The sequence below is a fragment of the Aspergillus nomiae genome (assembly GCF_001204775.2).
Source record: "Aspergillus nomiae NRRL 13137 chromosome Unknown contig00142, whole genome shotgun sequence".
Taxonomy (NCBI): Eukaryota; Fungi; Ascomycota; class Eurotiomycetes; order Eurotiales; family Aspergillaceae; genus Aspergillus; species Aspergillus nomiae.
Window position 1 is genome coordinate 45,155 of NW_015378197.1, and position 23,302 is coordinate 68,456.

Consider the following 23,302-nt stretch of genomic DNA (forward strand, 5'->3'; position numbering starts at 1 on the left):
TTAGCGCCCAAGTTCAGCATTAACTCGGGGTTCTCTAGTAGCCTAAAAAGATGATTAGGCATGCCCCAGATGGCGACTGATGAAATCGAGACGTCTCGATATCTAACTCCAGGGAATGGCAGCTGGAAACCCCCAATTACCTTGGCAGCACAGTTAGCACCGCGCCTCCCCTCCCAAGGGAACCAGCCACATAGCCTGAGCAAAGAGACATTTTCCCTGCTCCGTCAAGAACTTGCAGGAGGGAAACAGAACCAACTTCATTTCGATGACAAGGTTACAGATATCAGCAAATTGATATGCATCGTTTTGAAAGCGGGCTTGGAACCGTGCACCAAGGATCCAAAGCCTGACTCTCAAGGTCAAGTCTTGGATTGTCTGGATATTGTATTGGTATCAATTGAAAAGGCACCTCAAACCCTAACAGAATATCCTGATCCAGCTGTTTTGGGGGAAAGTACATATGCGCCGCTGTACGCCTGGTTGGTTGTACGGTTACTCCAATTGCTCGGTACTTGGAACAATGAAGTTATCAGTTCCAAAGCTAGGGGTATCCTTACAAGCATACTCTGCGCCCAAAATAGGCATTCTAGACTATGGCCCTCTTGTCATTCCACTGCCGGACTTTTACGAGCGTGCACAACGGGTACGTTTGGGACCGCCGGTACGGATGTTGGGCTAACGAACCTCAGAGATCTTGCTTTCTCTCGAGAATCTCAATAACCTCAATCTGCGAGCTAACTCGGAAGTTAAAATGATTCTACCGACCCCCAAAGGAAATCTCCCTGTAGATCTAGACAGACTCGGCCTACCTCGCAGTCTTTTCGAGAAGAGATTCAAGCTTGTATCATTATCGCACGCTTTCAATCTAACTTTTCGCCTCCTCGATTCATTCAGAGCAGACAATGACAACCCTCCTTTTGTGGCAAACAAGAACTCCGTTATTCGACAGAATGTAGCCTGGGTTTTGAATGGCTACCAACGCCTCTGGACCCTCATCTTTCACTGGCTCCAGAGTCCGCAGCCAGATCTCATAGAAAACAAGATAAGCGCAAGTTTGCAGTTCGTGATATGTATTCGATCATGCTGCAGCCAGGACGTATCCTCACCATCGGAAGTCGAACTAATGTACGGCTTGCTGCGAATCTTGGAGGACATTTTTGCAATGGACAAACTTTGCCAATTCTCCACTCTGCAGAGTGAGTTAAGCCAGCTTTTGGACACCTTCACTAACCGCATCAAGTATACCAGGGCGCTTCTCCAGTGCCTCAGAACTACCATCTTCCCAGCTCTTAGTGGTCTTACTAAGATGCCGCATCGTTTCCAGACTCTCGAGACACAGCTTCAGGTAATTGTCCCGCTGTAGTTAGACCCATTATAGTGTGAGTTAAGCTTATTGTACGGAAGGTTTCGATTCATGGGTTTCTCAATAGTATTTCCCGTATAAGTCTAGAATGTGGTGGCGCAAAAATCGTGTCCATCGATCCATTCAAAGTCTTTGTATCGAAATCGGACTCCCGTTTTCAGCAACATGAACTCTCGAGCTCAGCGGTTCAGGATGATGAGACTCTTCAGGCGGCAAAACGCCGCTTTATTCCTCAACTCAACCCACACTCAGAGTCTGGAAATACAGTCCAGCATCTTATAGCAGATTCACTTGCACTGATAGGTTTCACATCCCCCGGCGGCTTGTGTGACCTCTATCCGGCTGTTGTGTAAGTTCGCATATCAAGTGATAGCACTCGACAGGTGAGCTGATATTGCAGCAGGGATGGCTTTGCTAGCCTCGATGAACAAAGGAAATGCGATCTTCTTAGCACACTCGGCAAAATACCTTGTGCTATGGCTGGGGAACTAGAACAATTGAGTGACATAGCACCGAATGGTGCCCTACTTTGCCATATGTGCGATGGCGAAAACGGTGTAAGGCTGAGCAGAGAATGTCCTAACATTGAAGAACTCTGCAAAATCTTGGCCTACATTATTCCTAGACTCACACGTACCACAAGCCTCAGAATCGCCGCAATGGTCACGCTAAGACGAACACTGCTGCATACGTCGGATCCAACTTATTCGCAGCTATCCTCTTCTATGTTCGGCGAATTCTGCCTCCATTCTCTTCGGAGCTCCATCAGAGAACTGCGGATTGTCACTGGGTACGGTTTGTTTCCTGCTGTTCTGATCATGCGGTACTGACGTATCACTAGGCACTCAATAGTCGCTTTTATTTGCAATGGCCTTGATAATAAAACCCGTCGCGGCAATTTTGTTGTCATTCTAGAATGGCTAAAAAGTCTCTCAGAAAAACAAGAACCGTCATTACAGGAAACATGTATACTAACACTTTGTCGCCTTGCAACGTATGTACAAAACTTCTCCGCAATTTTGTCACATAGGCTAACATCTATGTGTTACTAAGACTTTCCAATGACGAAGAGATGAACATTATCCTTCTTCGCCTGGTTGAATACCTGGGCCATCCGAATCCTTTCATTTGTGCGGTAGCGTATACTGAAGTACGTAAATCTGATCCACCTCACCTTCCTGGATAAGCTCTACTGCCATCAATTACATAGGCAGCACTCTAACGAAAATTTATAACTAGATTTCAAAGCTTGCACAGCGCCTCTCAGTTACTCCTGCAGGCTTGTTCAGACCTTTTTGGAGAACTCTTTCCGTGACAATAATGAAAAACTTCCAATCACGTCCATACATGGCAGAACACCTTTGTGACCTGTTGGGAATGAAAGTGGACGATTTCCTCAGGTTGACTGAGTTATATGTATTACCACATCTAGTGCTAACACGTAAGCGAGATATTATCGCTAGGATAGGGGCGACTTATAAGGATTCTAAAAGCCCCTTCGACGTCTGTTCAGAGAAAAATAACCTTGCAGCAATCCTGGCATTCTTGTTGAGTCAGGCGTCGTCAAACCCACAAGATATGGCAATGTCCGCTTTGTCAGAAGTAGACACTGCCTTTGAAGGTCGTACCTTGGCGGAACTTGTACGGATTGAACCGATTCTTATTGCTTGTCATTTATTCAAGGGTCTTGGAGATTCTCAGGATGAGAAAAGAGCAAGGGTAGGTAGAGTCCTACTTTTAACCATATGGGTGTTCGGGACTAATAAAGGCAGTTCTCTCGTGCGCTTCAACTCCTAGCAACCCTCGTCCCACGAAAGTCAGGGCATGCATCAAGGAGAACGAATTTGATAGGCTACTTCATTGAAGAGCATATTCTTGGTATAATTACCGAATTCGCCCACGCTATCAACGATTTCCAAATCAGACAACCCCTGGTTGAAAAAAGAAGGAATATCATAGCTATCGGGGAGATGGTCAAAGTCGCGAAAGGACATGTGGTTAGCGCAATACCCCAGGTTAGTATATTAGGAATTCTCACTACGGTCTTTCAATGCAATATAAATGCTAATATTTGAAGATTTGTGCCTGCCTGCGATCCGCCCTCGAAATCGGAGACTTGTGCAACAATGCCTTTACAGTCTGGGCAATACTGGTCAACTCTCTGCACGACGAAGATATTGAACCACTTCTTGACCAGACCCTGTCAATTGTGATCAGATATTGGGGCATGTTCACAGAGGATACGAGAAAATGTGCCTATGAACTTGTCGAGAACATTTTGAGAAATCACAATGAACTAGTGCAAGATGTGTACAACACCATGCCATCCCTCGCATCCATTCCAGAGATGTCCAAATTCGAATCCGAGCTTGTGGATTTGAAGAGGAAAATGGACGTTCGAAGCCAGTTCTTGGCATTTGTCCGACGTTGTCAAAGTGAAAACGCTACTGTCGTCGACCAAGCTCTAACCGAGCTAGTGCCGTACCTCTTAGAGCACGATGAGTTCCTTCATCGCACTGTTCTTGGCGAACAACCAGACCCAGTTGTTGCTCAGTTAATCCGGTCCTTGCTTGATTGCTGTGTAAAGTTCAACACAAGTTCGGATGTCATAACTCTTCTATCAGCTCGGTGCATAGGCCTTATCGGCTGTATGGATCCAAATCGGGTTGATTCGATCAAAGAAAAGAAAGATATACTGGTCTTATCAAACTTCGATAGCATGGAAGAGACATTTGACTTCATACTTTTTTTTCTCCAACACGTGCTTGTCGATGCGTTTTTGTCGGCGTCTAATACTAGGGCCCAGGGATTTCTTGCCTACGCTATGCAAAATTTACTCAGATTCTGTGGTCTTGATTCAGCTGTTACCCAGCGCTCTCGCGATGTCCAGGCAGATAAAAAGTATGAACGTTGGTCAGAGCTTCCTGAGACGGTTCGCAACACTCTGACCCCCTTTCTTACGTCCAAGTATACGGTCACCGTTGGCGCTGTTAATTCAAGCTGCACTTACCCATTATTCTCGGCTACTCTAACGCATGGTGAGTGGCTACGGATCTTTGTGCAGGATCTGCTACAGAAGGGGAGTGGTGACAATGCGAGGCTTGTGTTCAGTGTATCTAGTCGCATTGTAAAAGGCCAGGACATATCTATAGCATCCTTTCTTCTGCCATTTGCAGTGCTGAACCGTATAGTTGGAGGCACCCAAAAAGAAAAGGAAGATTTGCTTCACGAACTGACAAGCGTTCTATCTCACCCACTTCCAGAGTCCACTAACCATATATATGAAGCTATTCTATTGTGCAGCCAGGTAAGTGCTTTGTACGGAACATCGGAGAGGTCCATAGGCACTGAATTAACTTCCTCTCGCTTTGGGTATAGAGCATTTTCGAAATCCTCGACTACCTTTCGAGATGGCTACAAGGGAAGAAGAAGCAGCTCAATAGTCTTAGGAGTCATAACTATCACGCAAGCCGCTCTCACAGGAAGGCGTGCCCGGATTCACGTTTGGATACAGATGCATCCCAAGTCAAGGCTGTTGAATCCCTGCTAGCTTCTATACCGCCCGAGGTCATTTCCAAAAGGGCTGTTGAGTGTAGATCATTCTCAAGAGCACTTTTTCATTGGGAGCAATATATTCGTCAGTCTAGGAACAAACAGACAGACTCTAAGGATATCGAACCTCTTTTTCAGCGTCTCCAAGATATCTACAGTCAAATTGATGAGCCAGACGGCATTGAGGGCATATCAAATCACCTGCACGCACTCAACATTGACCAACAGGTTCTTGAACATCGGAAGGCCGGGAGATGGGCTACAGCACAAAGTTGGTATGAGCTACAACTCGAGAAGGAGCCCAACAATGTCGATGCCCAGTGGAACCTTCTTACATGTCTTAAAGAATCAGGACAACAAGGTATTTCCTTTGACGAAATATTATTAACTCAGCAGTTTGCTAACCCCAACACAGATGCCATTCTTACACGATTTGAGATCCTCCAAACCACCGACGCAGGCTCTAGGTTTGTCCCGTTTGCAATCGAGGCATCTTGGATCACAGGAAAATGGGAGAAATTGCGCAGTTACCTTCGGCTTTGCTCACAACAAGGAATAGGAGATTTCAACATCGGGGTCGGTTTGGCACTTGATGCCATTCGTCAGGGCAATAATAATAGATTCGAGGGTATTATTAGTGGGCTGCGACTCAGTGTTGCGAAGTCTCTCAATGCCAATTCCGTGGCATCTTTGCAGTCGTGTCATGACAGCATCCTTAAGCTGCACGCCTTAGCAGAGATGGAATCTATAGCTGGCTTGGACCCACGAAGTGAGAAGGATACACTTCCCAAAATCCGCGCTGCTTTGAGCCGCCGTTTAGACATTCTAGGAGGGCATATATCTGACAAACAATACCTTCTTGGTCTAAGGCGAGCTATGATGGAACTGACGTATGTTGCTCTTGACATATTTTTACTGAATGGGTTAAGCCTAATACTAACGCATATACAAGGTGCAACTTCCCCAATTCAGACATAGCTGATGCCTGGCTTGCCAGTACTCGCCTTTTGCGCAAGGGCAATTTCACTAACCAAGCGTATCAGTCGATGCTTCATGCAGCTCGTTTGAAGAATAGATCAGCCACTATTGAGCATGCTAGACTTCTGTGGAAGGATGGTTACCATCGTAAAGCAATACAAACATTAGAAGGAGCAATAGCTGCCAATGAATTTGCTGCAGACAATACGTCGGATGGCCCTGATTCTGTCTATCTGGTCTCGAATCATGAAAGACACCAAAATCTACTTGCCGCCAGGGTAATGTCTGGACCTCTTTTAAATTGTGGAATGTCATAACTAATATAAGGGGCTCAGGCTCATCTTTTGTTAGCGAAATGGACAGACAGGGCCGGGCAGACGCAGTCAGATGTCATAGTACAGAGGTACCGAGAGGCCATCTACCTACATTCGAGGTACTCGCACAATTTTTCCTAAGGCTGCCTCGTACTAACTAGTATCAGGTGGGAAAAGGCCCATTATTACCTGGGAAAGCACTATAACAAGATTTTAGATTTGGAGAAGGCCAAGCCACTAGGGAAAGAAGCACAGATATAGTGAGTCCCTTTGCTCTCCCATGTCTCGTCTGACTTTTTTATTATATACTAACTATTCCTAGTTTAAGTGGTGAGGCTTCTAAATTGGTGATTGACAATTATCTCCGGTCTCTAGCACATGGGAATAAATATGTTTTCCAGTCATTACCCAAAGTTCTCACACTTTGGCTGGAACATGCGTCTACAGTTGATCAGCCGTTTGATCCAAAGAGGGGGAATAATGAGTACGTGAAGCATTTGTCCTACAATCTACTCTGATTCATTCAGGGTCAGATTTTATTCGGTTGGCGAAGAGCTGCTAAATAAAATGTGACACAGAGACTTTCAAACACATACCTTAAATCAAAGAAGAAAAATTCTGGATGATATGCATTCACAACTAAAAAAATACGTCAACCGAATGCCCGCTGCACTGGTGAGCACTTTCTAATGGTTTAGTACTCTCAGAAAATTACTAATATTCTCAGCTGTTCACAATTCTTCCTCAGGTGGTTGCAAGAATCTGCCACCCGAATACCACCGTCTATGACCTGTTAACGAAGATAGTCGCCAAGGCGGTAAATTTCTTTCCTCAACAAGGGCTATGGATAGTGCTTGCTGTGGTCAAGTCGTCTTCGAAGGATAGGGCATCCAGGGGTATGAACTGTCTTCAAAAAATTACGGTATGGTTACCTATGCAATGAGTAGTTCTGGGCACTAACAAGGTACAAGGAAGTAAACAAGAAGTTAAAGACGGAAACACCGTCAGATATGCGCGCGATGATCAACCAGGGGCAAAGGTTCTCTGAAGAAATGCTAAAGCTATGCGTAGCGCGTGTCGAAAAGGCCTCCATAATCGACCTAGAGCAAGATCTGAAGTTCGATTCTAAAGTTGCGCCTTGTCGACTTGTTGTGCCATTTCAAGCATTGTTGACTCCAACTCTACCGGCAAGCCATGATGCAGAGTACCTCAAGGGATTTAGGGCTTTCCCTAGAGACCCAACCACTATCGAAGGTATATTGTGATGTTTTGTCTCCCTGTGGTACATGAGTGAGACGTGCATGCCTAACTGTATTTAGCTGTTCTTAACGATGCTCAAGTCCTGAACTCGCTTCAGAAACCACGGAAGATCAGCGTTCGAGGGTCGGATGGAAAAATTTACAATATCCTCTGCAAGCCGAAAGATGATCTCCGCAAAGACCAGCGCCTCATGGAGTTTAACAACATGATCAACAGGCTCCTTAAAAGGGATGTTGAATCAAGCAAACGACGCATGTGTAAGAGCCCATCTCAGCTGCGAAGACGTTGTAAAGGCTGATTAAAGGAAGATATCAAAACATACGCGGTTACACCATTGAATGAAGAATGTGGACTGATTGAATGGGTTGATAATCTCCGAACATTGAGGGATATTGTTAGCAAGCTGCTGAGGGAAAGGGGCATCGCGCCAAATGTAGGAGGCATCATGAAACTTCTTACCATCTCTATCTGGTTGAATAGCTGACGCTTCCACAGTACACAGAAATCGGACGTTATCTCGATGAAGCATGTTCCGAGATCTCGAAGTTGCCTTTGTTTACCACCAAAATACTACCAAAGTATGTTCCCAGATGACCTACAATTGCAAGTAGTATGGCTAATACAAAGTATAGGTTTCCCCCAGTCCTACATGAGTGGTTTGTTGAGATGTTTCCAGAGTCTGGAACATGGTTTGCAGCAAGGCTTCGCTATACTCGGTCTTGTGCAGTCATGTCAATGGTTGGATACGTTCTAGGGTATGTCTGTACTCGTTACGTATACCTTCTCTTCTAACTTACATTCATCGAAGGCTCGGAGATCGACATGGCGAAAATATCCTATTCGAGGAGGGCACTGGCGGTATTTTGCATGTTGATTTCAATTGCCTTTTTGACAAGGTAAGAACTTGAATTCCTTTAGTCTTTCCGCCCCACATTAAGAGTGAATTGATATAGGGCTTGACGTTCGACAAACCCGAACTAGTTCCGTTTCGTCTCACTCAGAATATGGTGGATGCATTTGGAGCTTATGGGTACAATGGTATGTTTAGACCGAGTCTGTAGTTGGCAGAGTTCATCACGGTTAACCCTGTGAACAGGACCGTTCCGGAAGACGTGCGAAATAAGCCTTGGTTTGCTCCGGCAAAATGAGGATGCTCTGATGACTGTACTTGAAACATTTTTGCACGATCCAACAACAGACTTCATTGGGAAGAAAGTAAAGGTAAGCACATTTATTCTTCAAGTGTCACTGCAATGCTAATATTTAACGAAGCGACGCACCCATGTTAGTGTTCCAGTGACGCCTGCAGGTGTGCTCGAAAATGTCCGTAATAAACTCCGTGGTCTTCTGCCTGGGGAATCTGTTCCATTGTCGGTGGATGGCCATGTAGATGAATTGATTGTGCAAGCAACCGATGAAAAGAACCTCGCCGCGATGTATATTGGTTGGTGTGCATTCTTCTAGAGCTACTCATCCTAAGCATGCCGCATTTTCGATTTACCACCTACCCTCTTTGCATCGCGCTCTTTTAGTTTTTAAGGAGTAAAATGTAGATTAACAAAGCAGGCATTGTCTCTAATTATGCCCCGCACATAGACCTTAAACTGACTCTTTGTACTATTACATAAATACAATGTTACCAATACTTGCTCAACCCCCTAGAGCTCCTAGAGAAAGAATCCAGTGAGCAGAAAGTTGGAAAGCTCGTCTTGTGGCTCTATGCCATTCACCTCCTTTGCGGACCATATCGACTAGGGCCTCTGTTCCTGCTGGGGCTTCTACTTCTGTCACTGTGGCTGCTGTAGTCATAGCTGCTATAACTAGGACTACGGCGCCTACCACGTCGCGGGCTGCCAGAGCGCAGCTGTCCCCTCCTCCTCGGTGGGGACGCTGACCTGAGTTCCGATGATCGAGAGCGACGTGGCGATCGTGATCGAGATAAAGACCGTGGGCGATAAAGATCGTGTCTTTCCATGGGCCTAGTGCGACCGAACCTTCTCAGATGGGGAGGCGATCTGGGGGGATAGGGAGAAGGGCGAGAATAACGAGAGTCTGGTGGCTGCCCACGGCTGTGCCTTTGACGGCCGAAGCTTGCCCTGCCGCTCTGGGGTGGTGGTGATCGGGAAAATGCTCTTCGGGGAAGAACAATAGAAACATTAAGCACAGCCCCATCGAGCTGGGCCTCGTGCATGTGTGCAATAGCCGCCTCTGCATCCGCGGGGTCGTTGTAAAGTATATATGCTGTTCCTCGATTTGTCATAACTTAAAAGAGTGCGTGCGTTAGACGGCCATGGAGTGATAAGGAGATCTGCCCATACATACAAGCTTTGTTCATAGGGAGATCCAGGCTGTCTATTCCCCCGAAGCTCCCAAATATTTCTCGAAGGTGTGACTCCGTTACATTCTTTGTGAGTTTTTCAACAACAATCTATGGTATGTAAGCTTCACAGAAAGGAGCAGACAGGGCAACAGTAAACAATAGAACAGACCTTTGAGCTCCTTGGCAGGCTATCTGAAGGGCTAGGAGTCCTACTATAACTTCTGTCTCTACACCGTCGGGAACCTCGACTGCGGCTGCGGCTCCGACTACTCCAGCTTCGGCTTCGTGACAGCATCCTTGATCGCGAAACAGAGCGAGATCGGCTCTTGGAGCGGTAACCGTTGCGATGAACATGATCAAATGATGCGCTTCGCTCGCTCCTGGGTCTGGGCTCTGAACGAGGGGACATCGTGCGTCTCATTGGGGTTGAAGCTTGCTCGGGATCAGGGTCAAGTGATGGTGAGTGGTTTGGCGAGCGACCTCGAACCATCGTAGACATAGCATCACACAAATGTGCCAAGAACCCCGTTTGTTTCAGGTTTAACCGTTGAAGGGTAGTACATATGTATGTAAGAGCTCGAACAGCGTCGATGTTACGGAGTAGAGTAAATTGTTACGAGAACCTAACGGATATGATGTCTAAAGCTAGCTGATCCTGGCTAGACTAACAATTAAGCTCCAATTGGCCCAGGCCTTACTTCCCCACTTTGCAGAGGCGTCAAGTTTTGGTGAGAAAATCGAGGTTGGGTCCAGCGAGACATTTGTCCTTCGATACGGAGTAGATGTTTATCCATCAATGCCCAGAAAAATATTAAATTTACAAATCCTCACCCCCCTTAACCAGTATCAGCTAATGGTGATATAGCAGTTGTGTCTTCTTCCCTTTTTTGTTTTTGTTGCTTCCACGCACTTAACATTGCCCATGAACTCAATCTGTCCAAAGCATGCTTTAGTGAGGTAATCATAATCTAAATATCAATTGAATCCCCCCATTGTTCGTATTGCTGGATAACACTGTCTGTGATCTGCCTCTTGACTTGCTTGAGCGCGATTTCGAAGTGCCCCCACCGAATATCTTGTGCTTGACCAGTCTCCTCTTCCTCGTCCAATGCGGCATCTCCGGCAGTCTCGCAGATACTCACAATTTCCGCTCCTGAGTAGCCTTCAGTCTTCCAGGCCAGTTCTTCCAAACTTACATCAGGATGAACAACAGATTTACGACACCAAATATTCAATATCTCTTTCCGCGCCTCAAAGTCCGGGGGTCCAATGTAAAGGATATTGTCCAAACGGCCTGGGCGCATCAAAGCCGGGTCAATTACCTCTGGTTTATTTGTCGCGGCGACGACTAAGACACTCTTCAACTCCTCAATTCCATCCATTTCGTTCAATAAAGTTGTGAGCACATTGACACCCCCTTGGGACGTACTACTGCGCTTTGAGGCAATTGCATCGATTTCATCAAAGAAGATAATACTAGGCCTCGCAGATCGTGCCTTTCGAAAAATATCCCGTAGGGCCCGTTCTGACTCCCCAACATACATGCTTAGAATTTCAGCACCTTTTACGGCCATGAAGTTCAGGCCTGCTTCCGTAGCAAGTGCTTTAACAGTTAAGGTTTTAGAGCAACCCGGCGGCCCGTACAGCAGAATGCCTTTCTTACTGTTTACATTGAGCCTTCTCATTCGTTCAGGATGCTACAGTCGTCAGTTCCATTCTTGTGGGTCGTTAATGGAGATACTCACTTTCAAAGGCCTCTCAACGGCCTTCTGAAGACGCCGTTTGATATCATGCTGCCCACCAATGTCCGACCATCTCACTTTCGGTGTCTCCAGAAATACTTCCCGCATCGCAGTTGGACGGGTTTCCTGTAGAGCCGTTAATACGTCGGCCTCTTGGACTTCCAAAGGCACGGTTTCCTTGGTGGCTAAGTCATCACTTGAGTCGCTGGTAAGCATAGACGTTCGGTGTAAATGCCCACTATTCGAGTCAGCTTTGTTGATCTGTCTCTGACGCGCCTTGCGACAGACGAGCTGAAGTAAAGCAAACAAGTCGGCTCCAACATAGCCATGAGTCTTCTCCGCCATCATATCTATGAGCCTATCACTCAGTACGGGAGATTTATATCCGCATATAGCGCGCAGGATTTCGGCTCGATCATGGGCTGTAGGGACATGCAGTTCGATCTCAGTCGCCAATCGATGTGGAGTCCTCAAAGCATCATCAACTTCGTTTGGATGTCGAGTTGCAGCCACAACAAGAACCATAGCACCCCTCGCAAGATCCAAACATTCACAAAGAACAGATGTCAAAGACTGAGAATCCAACGATGTCCGTTTAGGAGCAATGAAGTCGACTTGATCGATGACCACAACACTCGGCTGACAGCGAATTGCATCTTGAAACAGATTGCGTAGCTTAGTTTCGCCATCGCCAATATTCCTGCTGAATGTGGAAGACCCGATATTGAATGCTTTCCGCCAACCGGCGGCTTGTATTTGGCGAAGAAGGGCGCTTTTTCCTGTCCCCTTTGGTCCGTAAAGGAGAACTCCCCGAGTGTGCTCATAGAAAGAAGGCATTGCCACAATCCCTGAGCCCATGTTGAAATCAGCCAGGCTCTCATTAATACTATCAATCTGGCGGCCCATTCCACCCAGGCCAGATGACTGTACTTGTATATCAAAGCATTGGACTTCACTCTCTCCATCTGAACCATCGCCAATCAAGATTTTAGAATTCTCGGTAAACCGCAATAATGTGGTATGGGTGGTTTGATTCAAGGCCCGCATAGTTGCTACTTTAAAGCTCCTTCGTTGTCCCTTAAGCTCTAAATCAAATATCAATCCGACAGCGAGAGCATCACATCTGGCAAGAGGAAACTCTAAAGCCCAGGCCCAGTGGTGCCTCTCTGATGGCGGGAGGGGGCCATATCTCGCCATTCGTTCGATATCAGAGCATTCCACAAAAGAGATTGATTCAATCTCTCCCAAAGACCCATCGATTTTGGAAATAGACACCTTCTCACCAAGTTTGACGCCGTAGCAGTCCTGGAGTGTCCTTGAAGTCTGTACGACTGTAGTTTGTATGTTTTCGGTTGCGCTCCAAGCTATTACAGTCTTCGCACATTCGCCAGAGTAGTTCAAGGTACAAGCATCTCCGGCCCGAAGCTTAAGGGCAGCCAACGATGACGACGATAAATAAACGCGAAACGCATCTTTATGGTCATTTCTCGCTTGTTTTGAAAGCGGTCGAACTGTGAAGAGGCGGGGTTCCGACATTTCGTGTGGGCTGACCAAATAATGTCCGTAAGCGCAATATCAGATCATATACAATATTGCAAGATGTAAAAAATGGCCGAAATCTGTATCAGGTATTCTGATGGCGCGGATATGACTGGAAACTCTATACTGCAGGCATTGCAGTGCGTCTTTGCTACCCAACGATGTTGAACTGCTTTGAAGTTAGGGAAGAAAGCAGAGGAATGGATGAAAATAAGATTAGGAGGAATATTTTAGGCGCGAATATCTAAGGGGAAAGGGCAAGGTAAAAATTGATAAGTGGCTCACAGATTTGTCCTCATCTTTTTTTTTTATCTACCATATGGATGCGGATTTAGATCACCGCCCCGCACTGACCCGTACCTTTCAGCGGGCAGGGTACTTGAGGTACGAAATCAACCACAGAAGTACCTAGAGAAATTTAAAACATCCTAATATGGTATAGCGTATGACTCTGACGACCGCCTACTATCATGGGCATTTTCTGCCTGTGTAAAAGTCTGTATGTCGCTGGATGTTCTAAATTTCGAATACCTGTGACTGTAGTAGATTCTCGAGTTCTAAGATGATCTTAACATCCACCATCTTGCACAGCAACCATCAATCTGATCAATTTCAGCTCCGCCCCCCTACCTAACGTCGGTCCTCTCTTTCCAACCGCTTAGATCAGCATAACCATTATCAAAATCCACCTTGTGTCGGAAGCGAATCGGTATGTTCTATAGCCCCCGGGGGCATTTCCGGACATCCGCAACACGTCGACCAACTTCACAACTTTGGGGGCCATCAAAGCTGTCTCAAAAAATCACATGTCTTTTTAGCTCACGAGTGTCTACAACAAGTCATTCCTTGGCTGAGAGATCAGGAAAACTTCACGATGCCTCAGGAACAGACCCACCGAGTACGCCACGCATCGCGGATATTGTAATGGGAATAGAGGGCTGTGGTGTTACCATTGAACGTGGAAAGCTGAAAATAACATCAAGCGAGCGCAGTCGCCGAGGCCATAGAACAGCACTCATACTTTCGGGAGCGAGTCAATCTTTGGCTTCGTATGACTTTCGTAGGATGCTAGCATCTAAAGACTATAGCTCCAATGGGCTAGAAGAAGGTGTATCCATTCATTCGAGGATATAACGTGCGAATTGCTTTGACTAATAAGAGTTCAGTCCTACCTATACGAAATCGTCAAACGCTGCAACGCTCCGATTCTTGGCTGCTAATCTTTACCTCTCCGGCCTATGCCGCGGAATACCAAGAAAAGGTCATAGAGTTGCAAGAACTATATCTTAAGCAGGTGGCTCCTACTGCCACGACGGTATTGGATATGCTGGCTGAAACATCCACAAATGGCAGGGTCAAACATAACGAGCACTTTAACTATGCACTCGGCTCATCACTACGTAATGTTTCTGTAGCAGCGCAGCTATACCCGTTTGAATTCAAGTTACGGCGCACAATGGGGATTCACAGAGGACTGCACCAATCAGAATCCTCTGGAAACAAGCTCTTCCCTGTGAAACTGCAGTTAGATTACCTCTCTTTTCCGTCTTTGGACTCGCATCATATCAGGAAGCTTCTTAAGCTAGATGGTATTATGAGAGGTCAAAGATGGACTTTACCAAAAACAGATGCCGTTATCCAAATAGAACCGACAACTGTGTTGGGGCTATCCAAAATGAATCTTGAGGGTACGGGCAGTCTGAATCAGTCATCCGCCAATTTCATACGAATGTGGCTCGTTAATTTCCTCACTTCCTTCGAGGCTGCTCGTTTCGCTCGTGTCTGGCATCAGAGGCCGCTTCCAAAACTTGGAAATGAAGATCCCCATGAACCCAGTCCACGTGTGAAAGCGGAATGCATTTTTTGATAATAGATGTTCTGTTACATTTTGGGACTTTGTTATTCGTTCAAGATGTTCTCTCGAAACCAGTATTAACCACAAGGCAAATTACTTTGCAAGGTATATTATACATAAACCTTCTCGTCACATTATGATCGGTCTTAACTGAAGGGAAGCAGGTCTGGCGGCTACTTTATTCCCTCTTTTCTCCATTATTTGTTAGGCAATAAGCTATACGCAGCAAAGGATGCTTTCATTATCAGCACGCATTCTTGCACCTTCTGCCAAATCAAAATACATGAAGCATTATGCTGATACTCGATGGCAACACTCATGTCACTTCATGTAACACAAATACCCAGTATAGCGTAACACAAGATTAAACAACGCCACCAAACATATTTCGAACGACTGTAACAGAACAGCGGCCTGCCCCACGGCCGCAATTTATGAACATACATGAAGGGTGCTCCGCAAAAGGATTAGGCTCAGCGTCCATTAGAGCATGAGAGCCCTAGCTTGTTCTTATTCGAGTCAATGGCAGAATAGCTGTTTGCCGGAGTTCAGGGAGAAAAGGAGTAGGTGTGTAAGGTGGACAAAAGGTCAAAGCAGGAGGGTGTACTAACAAGCACATCAGCAACACTTGCCTCCCGTATTGCCATTCAGCCCCGGGCCTTGCTGATCTATGCTGACACCTTGCGAACCAGGCTGTTCAGATTTAGATGTGTCCATGCCTTTCTTAATTTCCGAGGCAAGATTGTAGAAGGCTTTCTCGATATTGATATTGTTCTTTGCTGACACTTCAAGGAAGGGTATGCCAAGCTCATCAGCTAGCTGCTGGCCCTGTTCAGTTGACACGGCTCTCTTCTCTTCCCAGTCACATTTATTTCCGATGAGAATTTTGTGAACACCTTCACTTGCATGCTGCTCGACGTTTGAGAACCATGTGCGAATGTCTGGGAAACAAGGTTAGTGCCACAGCCAAAACATTCCAACCTAGAATCAGGAGAGTAAGCCCTTACTTTGAAATGATCTTTCATCAGTGACATCATAGACCAGAAGTATGCCCATTGCCCCTCTATAGTAAGCCGTTGTAATCGTTCTAAAGCGCTCCTGCCCAGCTGTATCCCATATTTGAAGCTTTACACGCTTTCCGTCAAGTTCGATTGTACGGATCTTGAAGTCAATTCCAATAGTCGTGATGAAGGACGGGGTGAATGAATCTTCGCTGAATCGTAACAAACAACATGATTTTCCCACCCCAGAATCTCCGATCAACAGAAGTTTGATCTAAATGCCATCTATTAGTCTGTTACACACCAAAAGAGCGGCTAAACTCACCAAAAAATCATAGTTTCTTGTACCAGCCATGATGAAGTAGACGCAGGTAGCGCTAAACAGAACAAGGTAGCGATGGATTCGGTCACACACGCCAAAAAAGTCTCACGACAGTAGCTTCTGACAAAAGTCTGGTGATATTGCCGAGAAACTCAAGCCTCTCTGGCACCACCACAGTATCTTCTCTTTCTGTCCTTTATTCTTTCTTCCTTTCTTTCTTTCTTTCTTTCTTTTTTTCCCCTTAAAGAGAGAAAAGAAAAGCCTATCGATCTGTGCGGGCTCTAAATTCTCTTCCCACTTTAGTGATTCTTCTGCAGGAAAGCTGCAGCCACCGAATGGTGGCAAGGTAGGCTTGCTGGCTAGAAAGGACTCAAGGAACTCGGGGGCGCTATACGGGGAATCAGGGGAAAGGGCGGGCGAATATGATCACGTCTCCCGGTAAAGAAGGCGGTCTGTTTATGGGGATGCAACCTTGGAATATTGAAATATTGGGGTCGGTATCTTAGGCATCGGTCGTTCTGACATTCATCAGAAAGGATAGAGGGTGGCGGCACAAAATGGTGCCTGTGTGGATGAGCGGATGAGTGGTTTACGGAGTAAAGTAAGCAGCTAGGGATACAACGATATTATGTGTATGTATAGGCGGAGCGATCGGTACTTTCACTGTAACTTTGCTGTATTAAACTGGCTAGGGACATACGACACGTATGTACATACAAGCTGCATACCCCACACATCCGTCTCATTTATGAGAATATCTACTTCAGCCCTAACCTTTATAATCTATCAGTATTTGCATAGCTACTGGTTTGTACGTAGGGGTCTAGAGAGAGTCCTCATGAGGGAAGATCTTACTAATATATACGGACGGCCAGGCGCTAATCCCATACACTTTTCCCGTTCCATCCCCCATTAAGCGCCAATATCACTAGTAACAGCCAGTATCAAAGCCAATACTCTCTTTAGGTCTTCTTGCTAGGATCTCATTCAACCAAAAGTGCTGATTTAACTTGCAAAGGTCTGTATGCTAATCGACCCCCCGAGCAATCGCGATCTGCCTCGGCTTTGGTTATATTCTTCATGTTAAACGTATATACATACCCTGGTTCACAAAATCATCAACCTAATATGCTCTTTAGCCCAAAAATAATAACTAGTCCCCTCGCCCCTCCAAATGAGAGCAATTAGTAGCCTGAGGTTCTTGACTAGCCGGGGAAAGCGCAACTCCAACAATGTAGTTACTGTGTCCCCAGAACTCCATCATTGCATCCATTTCGAGTAGACCCAGCGCATTCTGCCAACAATTTCAAGCTGCCGCACAACCATTCTCTGGTTAATGAGGTCAGCCACATCTTCTCTAAAGGCGCGGAGCTCTGCCCCCCTCAGAAGAGTTTCTGCTTTCTTAAGCAAAATCTCGGCATCGCAGATCAAAAGACCATGATCCCTGTATGCGAGCACGCCAGTATGCGCAGGGGTAGGCGATGTCAAAGTTCGATGAGCACTCCTATCCAAGGTCAGCACATCCCACATTACACCACATACTACATACCGCAGTGCATGTCTTAATTCATCCTGCCGCCTACCCATTCTCAGACCCTTTCTATTGTCAAAAAGACCCCAGAACCATCGAAGAGATGCGTATGAGACCAGTATACCGGGTGTGAGGCCAACGAATCTGCGAGCGTCAGCCCATTCTACCTCAATATACTGAAGAAAGCACGTACCCGAAAACGAGTTCCTGGCTTTTCAGCAAAGCGTCAATACCGCCAATTGCGATCTCGACATCTACCTTCGTCTTCTGGATTTGGATCAAGAGTGCTCGTACAAGGTCACCTCGTACAGTTCCGACAAAGGGGGTCCGTAGATCTTTTTCGTACGCTCTCAGTACTGGTGTTAGATCTCCCTCCCTAACCTTGTTTGCGATAGAACTGATATCAAGCACATAATTATCGGGCTTCGGTTCGCCACGATCAAGGATGAAGTCGACTACCATTCGTTCTAAGCTTGCCCGATCAGCCTCTAAGCTGTTCTTGCTCATCAAGGCAATCTCGCTTCTCTCATCATGCCTTATAGTTCCAATGAGCCTTTGAATTGGATCAAAAACCCAATTGCTCCAAAATTCAAATGTAGTTTCCACGCCACTAGCAACCCATTTGATGATTTGATGGCGATGATTCTTCAGAACCTTAAAAGATGTACTAGCTGTTAGGAACAGCATCGATAATGGAAGCCAGTATCGCACCAGACGCGACGGGCGCCGGTGCTTGTCAATGGTTGTTGATGCAAGGGTGTTGTGGGCAGGAAGGAGCCTAAGCAGTATATCATGGAGTTGCTTGGTGACTAGTTCTGGTGTTCGAATGGAGCGCTTGCCATCAGACTCTGTTTGGAGACACGCAAAATCCTTGTTAGTAGCCGAAAGAACGTCTTCCCCAGAATCAAGAATATCACTGTCAATCGACAACTTTTGCAGAAATGTCCCCATCAGGATCACACTTCTACATACCGTCTTACGCCAGTAATCATCGGCGGAAATGCACCTTGCCCAGTTACAATCATCGCCGTTTGCTTGACCAGGGAAACACTCTCTCATGAGGAGCCCTATACCATGGGCATTGAGGTCCCTCATTACATTCAGCCTTTCCCGCTTCCGCCTTATCTCAGACTTGGCTGCTACAAACGGTGACAGTACGTTTGCTTGTAGAGCATGCAAGTTTCCTGCAGAGAAGCATCTCTGTATGGACTCGTAGAGATGTGACCATTGGACTGAGGCAAATGTAGGAAACCTTGCCTTAGCACCACTATCATTTCTGCTAGGGCGAGGCTTTACCAACATGCGCCAAATCCGGAAAGGTGATGTTTGAAGTGTATAAACACCGATGTGCCAATACGATCCCAGGATTGTGTCCCAGTAAGAGATTTCATCGCTGAGGAGCAGACTTCGATCTAGGAGAGACCTCAAGATCACCCCTAGAGTCTGTACGGTAGCTTTCGTAACTGCCAGCCACGTGAGTTCTAGTTCACGGTCCGTGAACGTAGCCGAAAGCAGCCCATATGGTTCATCCGGTTGACGGAAGAGCTTCAAAGTCAATTCCACAATATGCTCAGGAGGAAGCACCGGTCGGGACTTGGAGGGCACGGAGAGAGAGCTGATAACATTTTCTAAATCAGATATATGCTCTGAATCGGTGTCCAAGACATGCGTATGTTTATGGATCTCCAGTGAGGTAAAGTATGAGTCGTTGATTTCCTGCTTTATCTGGTCCAGCTGCGTATCTAAGCGGCAGATGTCACTTTGAATTTGTTAGCATGGATAAGCCCCAAAACAATATACATATATTGACCTACTTATTAATAACTGACATTGTCTGCCCTAGTATTGTGATTCTGCGTACTTTAGAGAGGAAAGAGGAGGCTTTCTCCGGGGAAAATATATACTTCAAATATTGTAAATGGCGTCACTATGTCACCATTAATCTGACCTAAACACTATCTAAATATGTAAGAAAAACTGTGTATGGAGTACTGTAATTAATATCAGTTCTTGGCATAGTTTATTTTTTACTTTGATTAACTTTTGTCTTTAGACTAGCACCTAAATGACTACAGAGTACTTTGTACAGAGTATCTATGTACCAGAAATTTTATTCAACAAGGTCTCGCGATCTCTAAAGCCCTAGGTGGCTAGGCCTTCTTCCCTAAAACGGTTTAGAGCCCTCCAATAACTGGCAAATATACATATCTAGGAGCTTCCATATCTTAGGCACTGTTTACAGTATTTAATGTACCTGATTTTAATATATAAAAATCAAGGGGGCAGACATCTATAATAATCTACGGAGTAGCAACCTACAGTATAAGATCAACAAGGTGACAACGCCCTATGGACCCGTGACCTGGGCTAGTGCAGTCCCTTCCCAATTAGACTTAATATATGGAGTACTCCGTACTCTGTATCTAATATATGAAACTGTTCGGTCGTATTTACTATAATACCGACTGTACTTTTAGCAGGCCCCTAAAGTTTCCCCACCCCCTCAATTGTCAATACTCTCGAAAAACATATTAATACATACATGACATTGTTGAGTGTTTGAGATACTTTTTGCCATATAACCATAGATGTACTCCGTACGTAACATCCCTATCTTATCTTTCACACTATCTGTACAAAGTATATAGATATATAGGCTACCTCAAACATCACAACCCAAGTAGGAAGGACTCATTGAGTGCAGTCACTGCACTGGTGGTATCTAATATAAAATAGCCTAAACAGTTTCACTGAGTTCAACCCAGGTTACTATTAATACTCAGCCTCGAAACTTGTTTCACTCTTCTACAAACAGGGTGTATTACTATCAATCTGTTGGCTAGCTTGGTAGTAGAGCCTCAAAATCTAGTCGCATCACCACTGCAAATGTGTACCATGATGCAAGTGGGATATGTGATCATTCTTCAAAATCTTGTAACTCCCCAGGCTTCTTCTCCTTTGAGGTATACAGATTGAATAATACACTTTGCACTGCAGAGAAGACAACGACTCCCGCTAATCTGCGCTAGGTTCTCTGGGATGCGTAAATTTGAATTATTCCATGGCTGAGCGCATCAGTGTAGAGATTCTTCCGCATGGAGCCGTGATTTGACAGACCAGGGAGTAATTGAGATAGATAGGTAATTGCCATCTGATGGTGTTTCGCATTGGGCATGACATAGGTAGTAGGCTGAGGTGAGGTCAACAAGACTGCTAAAGATTGTATTTCCTGTGTTTACTTTAGCCTGAGTGCAAGATACTGAACTTCGAGCCGTAGAGGGAAGAGATATGGATGGGCCTAGAGTAGCAAAAGTACTTACGTTGAATGAATAACAATAAACATGATCTTAGTGGACAACAGCCAACATCAGTGGGGACTCGTCTTGTGGAGCACAACATCGGTCCAAATCGGCTAGGCGGTGGCGCCAGAAAAAGCCAAGGCAGAGTAAGGGGAACAGCAGAAAAAAGGTCTCGCCACCTCGGGACTGGAGGTCCTTGATCGCGCGCGGCTTTGTCCCTGAAATACCGCCCACACACACCCTCCCATGTTCCAACCCTTTCGAAGTCTCCCACCAGCGCTGCCTCCTTTACAATCCTTCCCTTCCTATATTTTCCCTCCTTCCCCCCCCTCAATAAGGCCATACACATTGGTATTTATTGGTAAGATAATTGCAAGTGAGCGAGCCGCCCCTTGAGGACAAGTTTGTAAACACAATGTAAGCTTCTATCATTGCAATGGTTATTTTATATCTATGCTGACCCGATAAAGGAATTCGACGCTACTGTCGGCTCCCCCGGAGACTTACTGGGGCCAGTTTGAAGAAATTTCCAAATACAATACTCACTTGAATGTACTCGAGAGGTTATGGACAGCATGGTATGCTTGGATGCAAAACGACGTCCTTGCGACTGGCATTATGTCTTTCGTTATGCACGAAATTGTCTATTTCGGACGCTCCCTACCTTGGATCTTAATAGACAGCTTGGGCCTACTCAAGGGTTATAAAATCCAAAGTGTAGGTTCATAGCACTTCCGACTCGAGAGATATTTTGCTAACTGGTTCGGAGAATAAAATTCCTTCATTGCGTGAGCAATGGGATTGCGCAAAATTTGTACTACTGAGCCATTTTACAGTTGAACTACCTCAAATCTGGTGTGTATCTTTTCCAATGTTTCGATTTCAACCTAACAATATTGCCGTCAGGCTATTCCATCCTATGGCTCAATTCTTTGGCCTTTCAACATCGGTTCCTTTCCCCACCTTTTGGACAATGGCCTACCAAATTGCAATCTTCTTTGTGCTTGAGGATACATGGCACTACTTCTCGCACCGAGCACTTCATTGGGGTCCCCTTTACAAGGCTATTCACAAGATCCACCACCAGTATTCGGCCCCCTTTGGCATGGCAGCTGAATATGCTTCTCCGATCGAAGTTATGATTCTCGGTTTCGGTACTGTTGGCTGCCCGATCCTCTGGTGTGCAGTAACCGGTGACCTCCACATTTTCACCATGTACGTTTGGATTGTACTGCGGCTGTTCCAAGCTATCGACGCTCACAGCGGCTACGAGTTCCCTTGGAGTCTCCATCATTTCCTGCCATTCTGGGCGGGCGCTGACCACCATGATCTTCACCACGAGAAATTCGTCGGTAACTATTCTAGCAGCTTCAGATGGTGGGATTATGTTCTGGATACCGAGTACAGCCCAGAAGCCATTAAACGACGGAGGGAGAACAAGGCTGCAGGAGATGCCAGGAAGGACCAGTAGTAGTGTTTTGGCAACCAGCAGTCGTCTCATCGATTTTGTTCTTTGTTATTTTTATTTTCATCCTTCCCCCCTCCCCCTCTTTGCCCCCTTTTCGTCGTCCCTTTCTTTCAACTCATCGATGGGTTATCTCGAAACTTGATATCGAGTATGGATAAACCTTGTTTATACATTTTCAAACCACCTACCTGGTACAAAGCAGGCTTTCGATCCTGTTGGGGGGAAAGGTGGAGGTATCTATTTTGTTATCATTGAATTATGGCTATACTGTGGTCCATGTATTAATTGAAAGTAACAACATTAGCTAATCTATAGAATATTGATATACATCGCATAATTCAGTATATAGTGTGTTCATTGGTGATTCAAGTTACTAGGCCGAGAGAAAGTAACAGGAACTAACAGCAACTAGCCCGTATTCAGGGCTGTTCTGATATGAAAGATGTAGGAATTATTGTGATACTTCCAGTGTATGTCGACCGCCTCTATTACGCGCCTTTTATTATACATGAGCCCTCAGTAGTTTATGATGTGACTACAGGTGAGCCCACTGCCCCCCCTGGACCTCGGACCACCGGCGCCGATTTTCCGAAGTACGTACTAACGCTTTTTAAATAGCTTATCGCACTGGTCAAAGAAAATAAATTTCTCTATTTTATAAATATTCTGTAAGTTTTTTAATAAACTAGTTTAATCAAGAACTAGTTTAAAAATATATAATTTATTAATAATATTATTTTAAAGAACTAGTTTTTGAT

The 23,302-nt window shown here is 45.5% G+C and overlaps 6 protein-coding genes across 6 annotated transcripts; 2 read left to right on the plus strand and 4 right to left on the minus strand.

Annotated features, from left to right (window-relative positions):
• Positions 1 to 60: 60 nt before the first annotated feature.
• atrA (protein kinase MEC1) lies at positions 61 to 8,931 on the plus strand (the record flags this gene model as incomplete). The annotated part of the gene is made up of 26 exons (XM_015550652.1): positions 61 to 643; positions 690 to 1,345; positions 1,405 to 1,712; positions 1,767 to 2,153; positions 2,205 to 2,357; positions 2,417 to 2,513; positions 2,603 to 3,082; positions 3,136 to 3,378; positions 3,441 to 4,670; positions 4,742 to 5,276; positions 5,331 to 5,805; positions 5,868 to 6,171; positions 6,229 to 6,326; positions 6,375 to 6,467; positions 6,530 to 6,691; positions 6,786 to 6,882; positions 6,935 to 7,129; positions 7,179 to 7,461; positions 7,527 to 7,724; positions 7,776 to 7,900; positions 7,963 to 8,045; positions 8,100 to 8,222; positions 8,276 to 8,363; positions 8,421 to 8,505; positions 8,564 to 8,688; positions 8,740 to 8,931. The coding sequence occupies 26 exons, from the start codon at positions 61 to 63 to the stop codon at positions 8,929 to 8,931; spliced, it is 7,398 nt and encodes a 2,465-aa protein (XP_015406707.1).
• A 377-nt stretch (positions 8,932 to 9,308) lies between these two features.
• ANOM_005396 (RNA-binding protein with serine-rich domain 1) lies at positions 9,309 to 10,286 on the minus strand (the record flags this gene model as incomplete). Its single annotated transcript, XM_015550653.1, has 4 exons — positions 9,309 to 9,446; positions 9,623 to 9,729; positions 9,790 to 9,895; positions 9,957 to 10,286. Coding segments are annotated over 4 exons (681 nt in total), but the record flags the coding sequence as incomplete, so codon positions are not given.
• Positions 10,287 to 10,755: 469 nt separating this feature from the next.
• ANOM_005397 (putative AAA family ATPase) lies at positions 10,756 to 13,065 on the minus strand (the record flags this gene model as incomplete). The annotated part of the gene is made up of 2 exons (XM_015550654.1): positions 10,756 to 11,484; positions 11,533 to 13,065. 2 exons carry the CDS (start codon positions 13,063 to 13,065, stop codon positions 10,756 to 10,758), a joined length of 2,262 nt encoding a protein of 753 aa, XP_015406689.1.
• A 2,381-nt stretch (positions 13,066 to 15,446) lies between these two features.
• On the minus strand, positions 15,447 to 16,348 carry srgA (Rab family GTPase srgA; the record flags this gene model as incomplete). The annotated part of the gene is made up of 3 exons (XM_015550655.1): positions 15,447 to 15,864; positions 15,931 to 16,198; positions 16,250 to 16,348. Coding segments are annotated over 3 exons (651 nt in total), but the record flags the coding sequence as incomplete, so codon positions are not given.
• Positions 16,349 to 17,473: 1,125 nt separating this feature from the next.
• Positions 17,474 to 19,608, minus strand: ANOM_005399 (NCA2 family protein; the record flags this gene model as incomplete). The annotated part of the gene is made up of 4 exons (XM_015550656.1): positions 17,474 to 17,750; positions 17,796 to 17,921; positions 17,971 to 19,536; positions 19,592 to 19,608. 4 exons carry the CDS (start codon positions 19,606 to 19,608, stop codon positions 17,507 to 17,509), a joined length of 1,953 nt encoding a protein of 650 aa, XP_015406687.1. The 3' UTR covers positions 17,474 to 17,506.
• Positions 19,609 to 21,547: 1,939 nt separating this feature from the next.
• On the plus strand, positions 21,548 to 22,547 carry ANOM_005400 (sterol desaturase family protein; the record flags this gene model as incomplete). The annotated part of the gene is made up of 2 exons (XM_015550657.1): positions 21,548 to 21,654; positions 21,983 to 22,547. Coding segments are annotated over 2 exons (660 nt in total), but the record flags the coding sequence as incomplete, so codon positions are not given.
• Between the last annotated feature and the right edge of the window lie 755 nt (positions 22,548 to 23,302).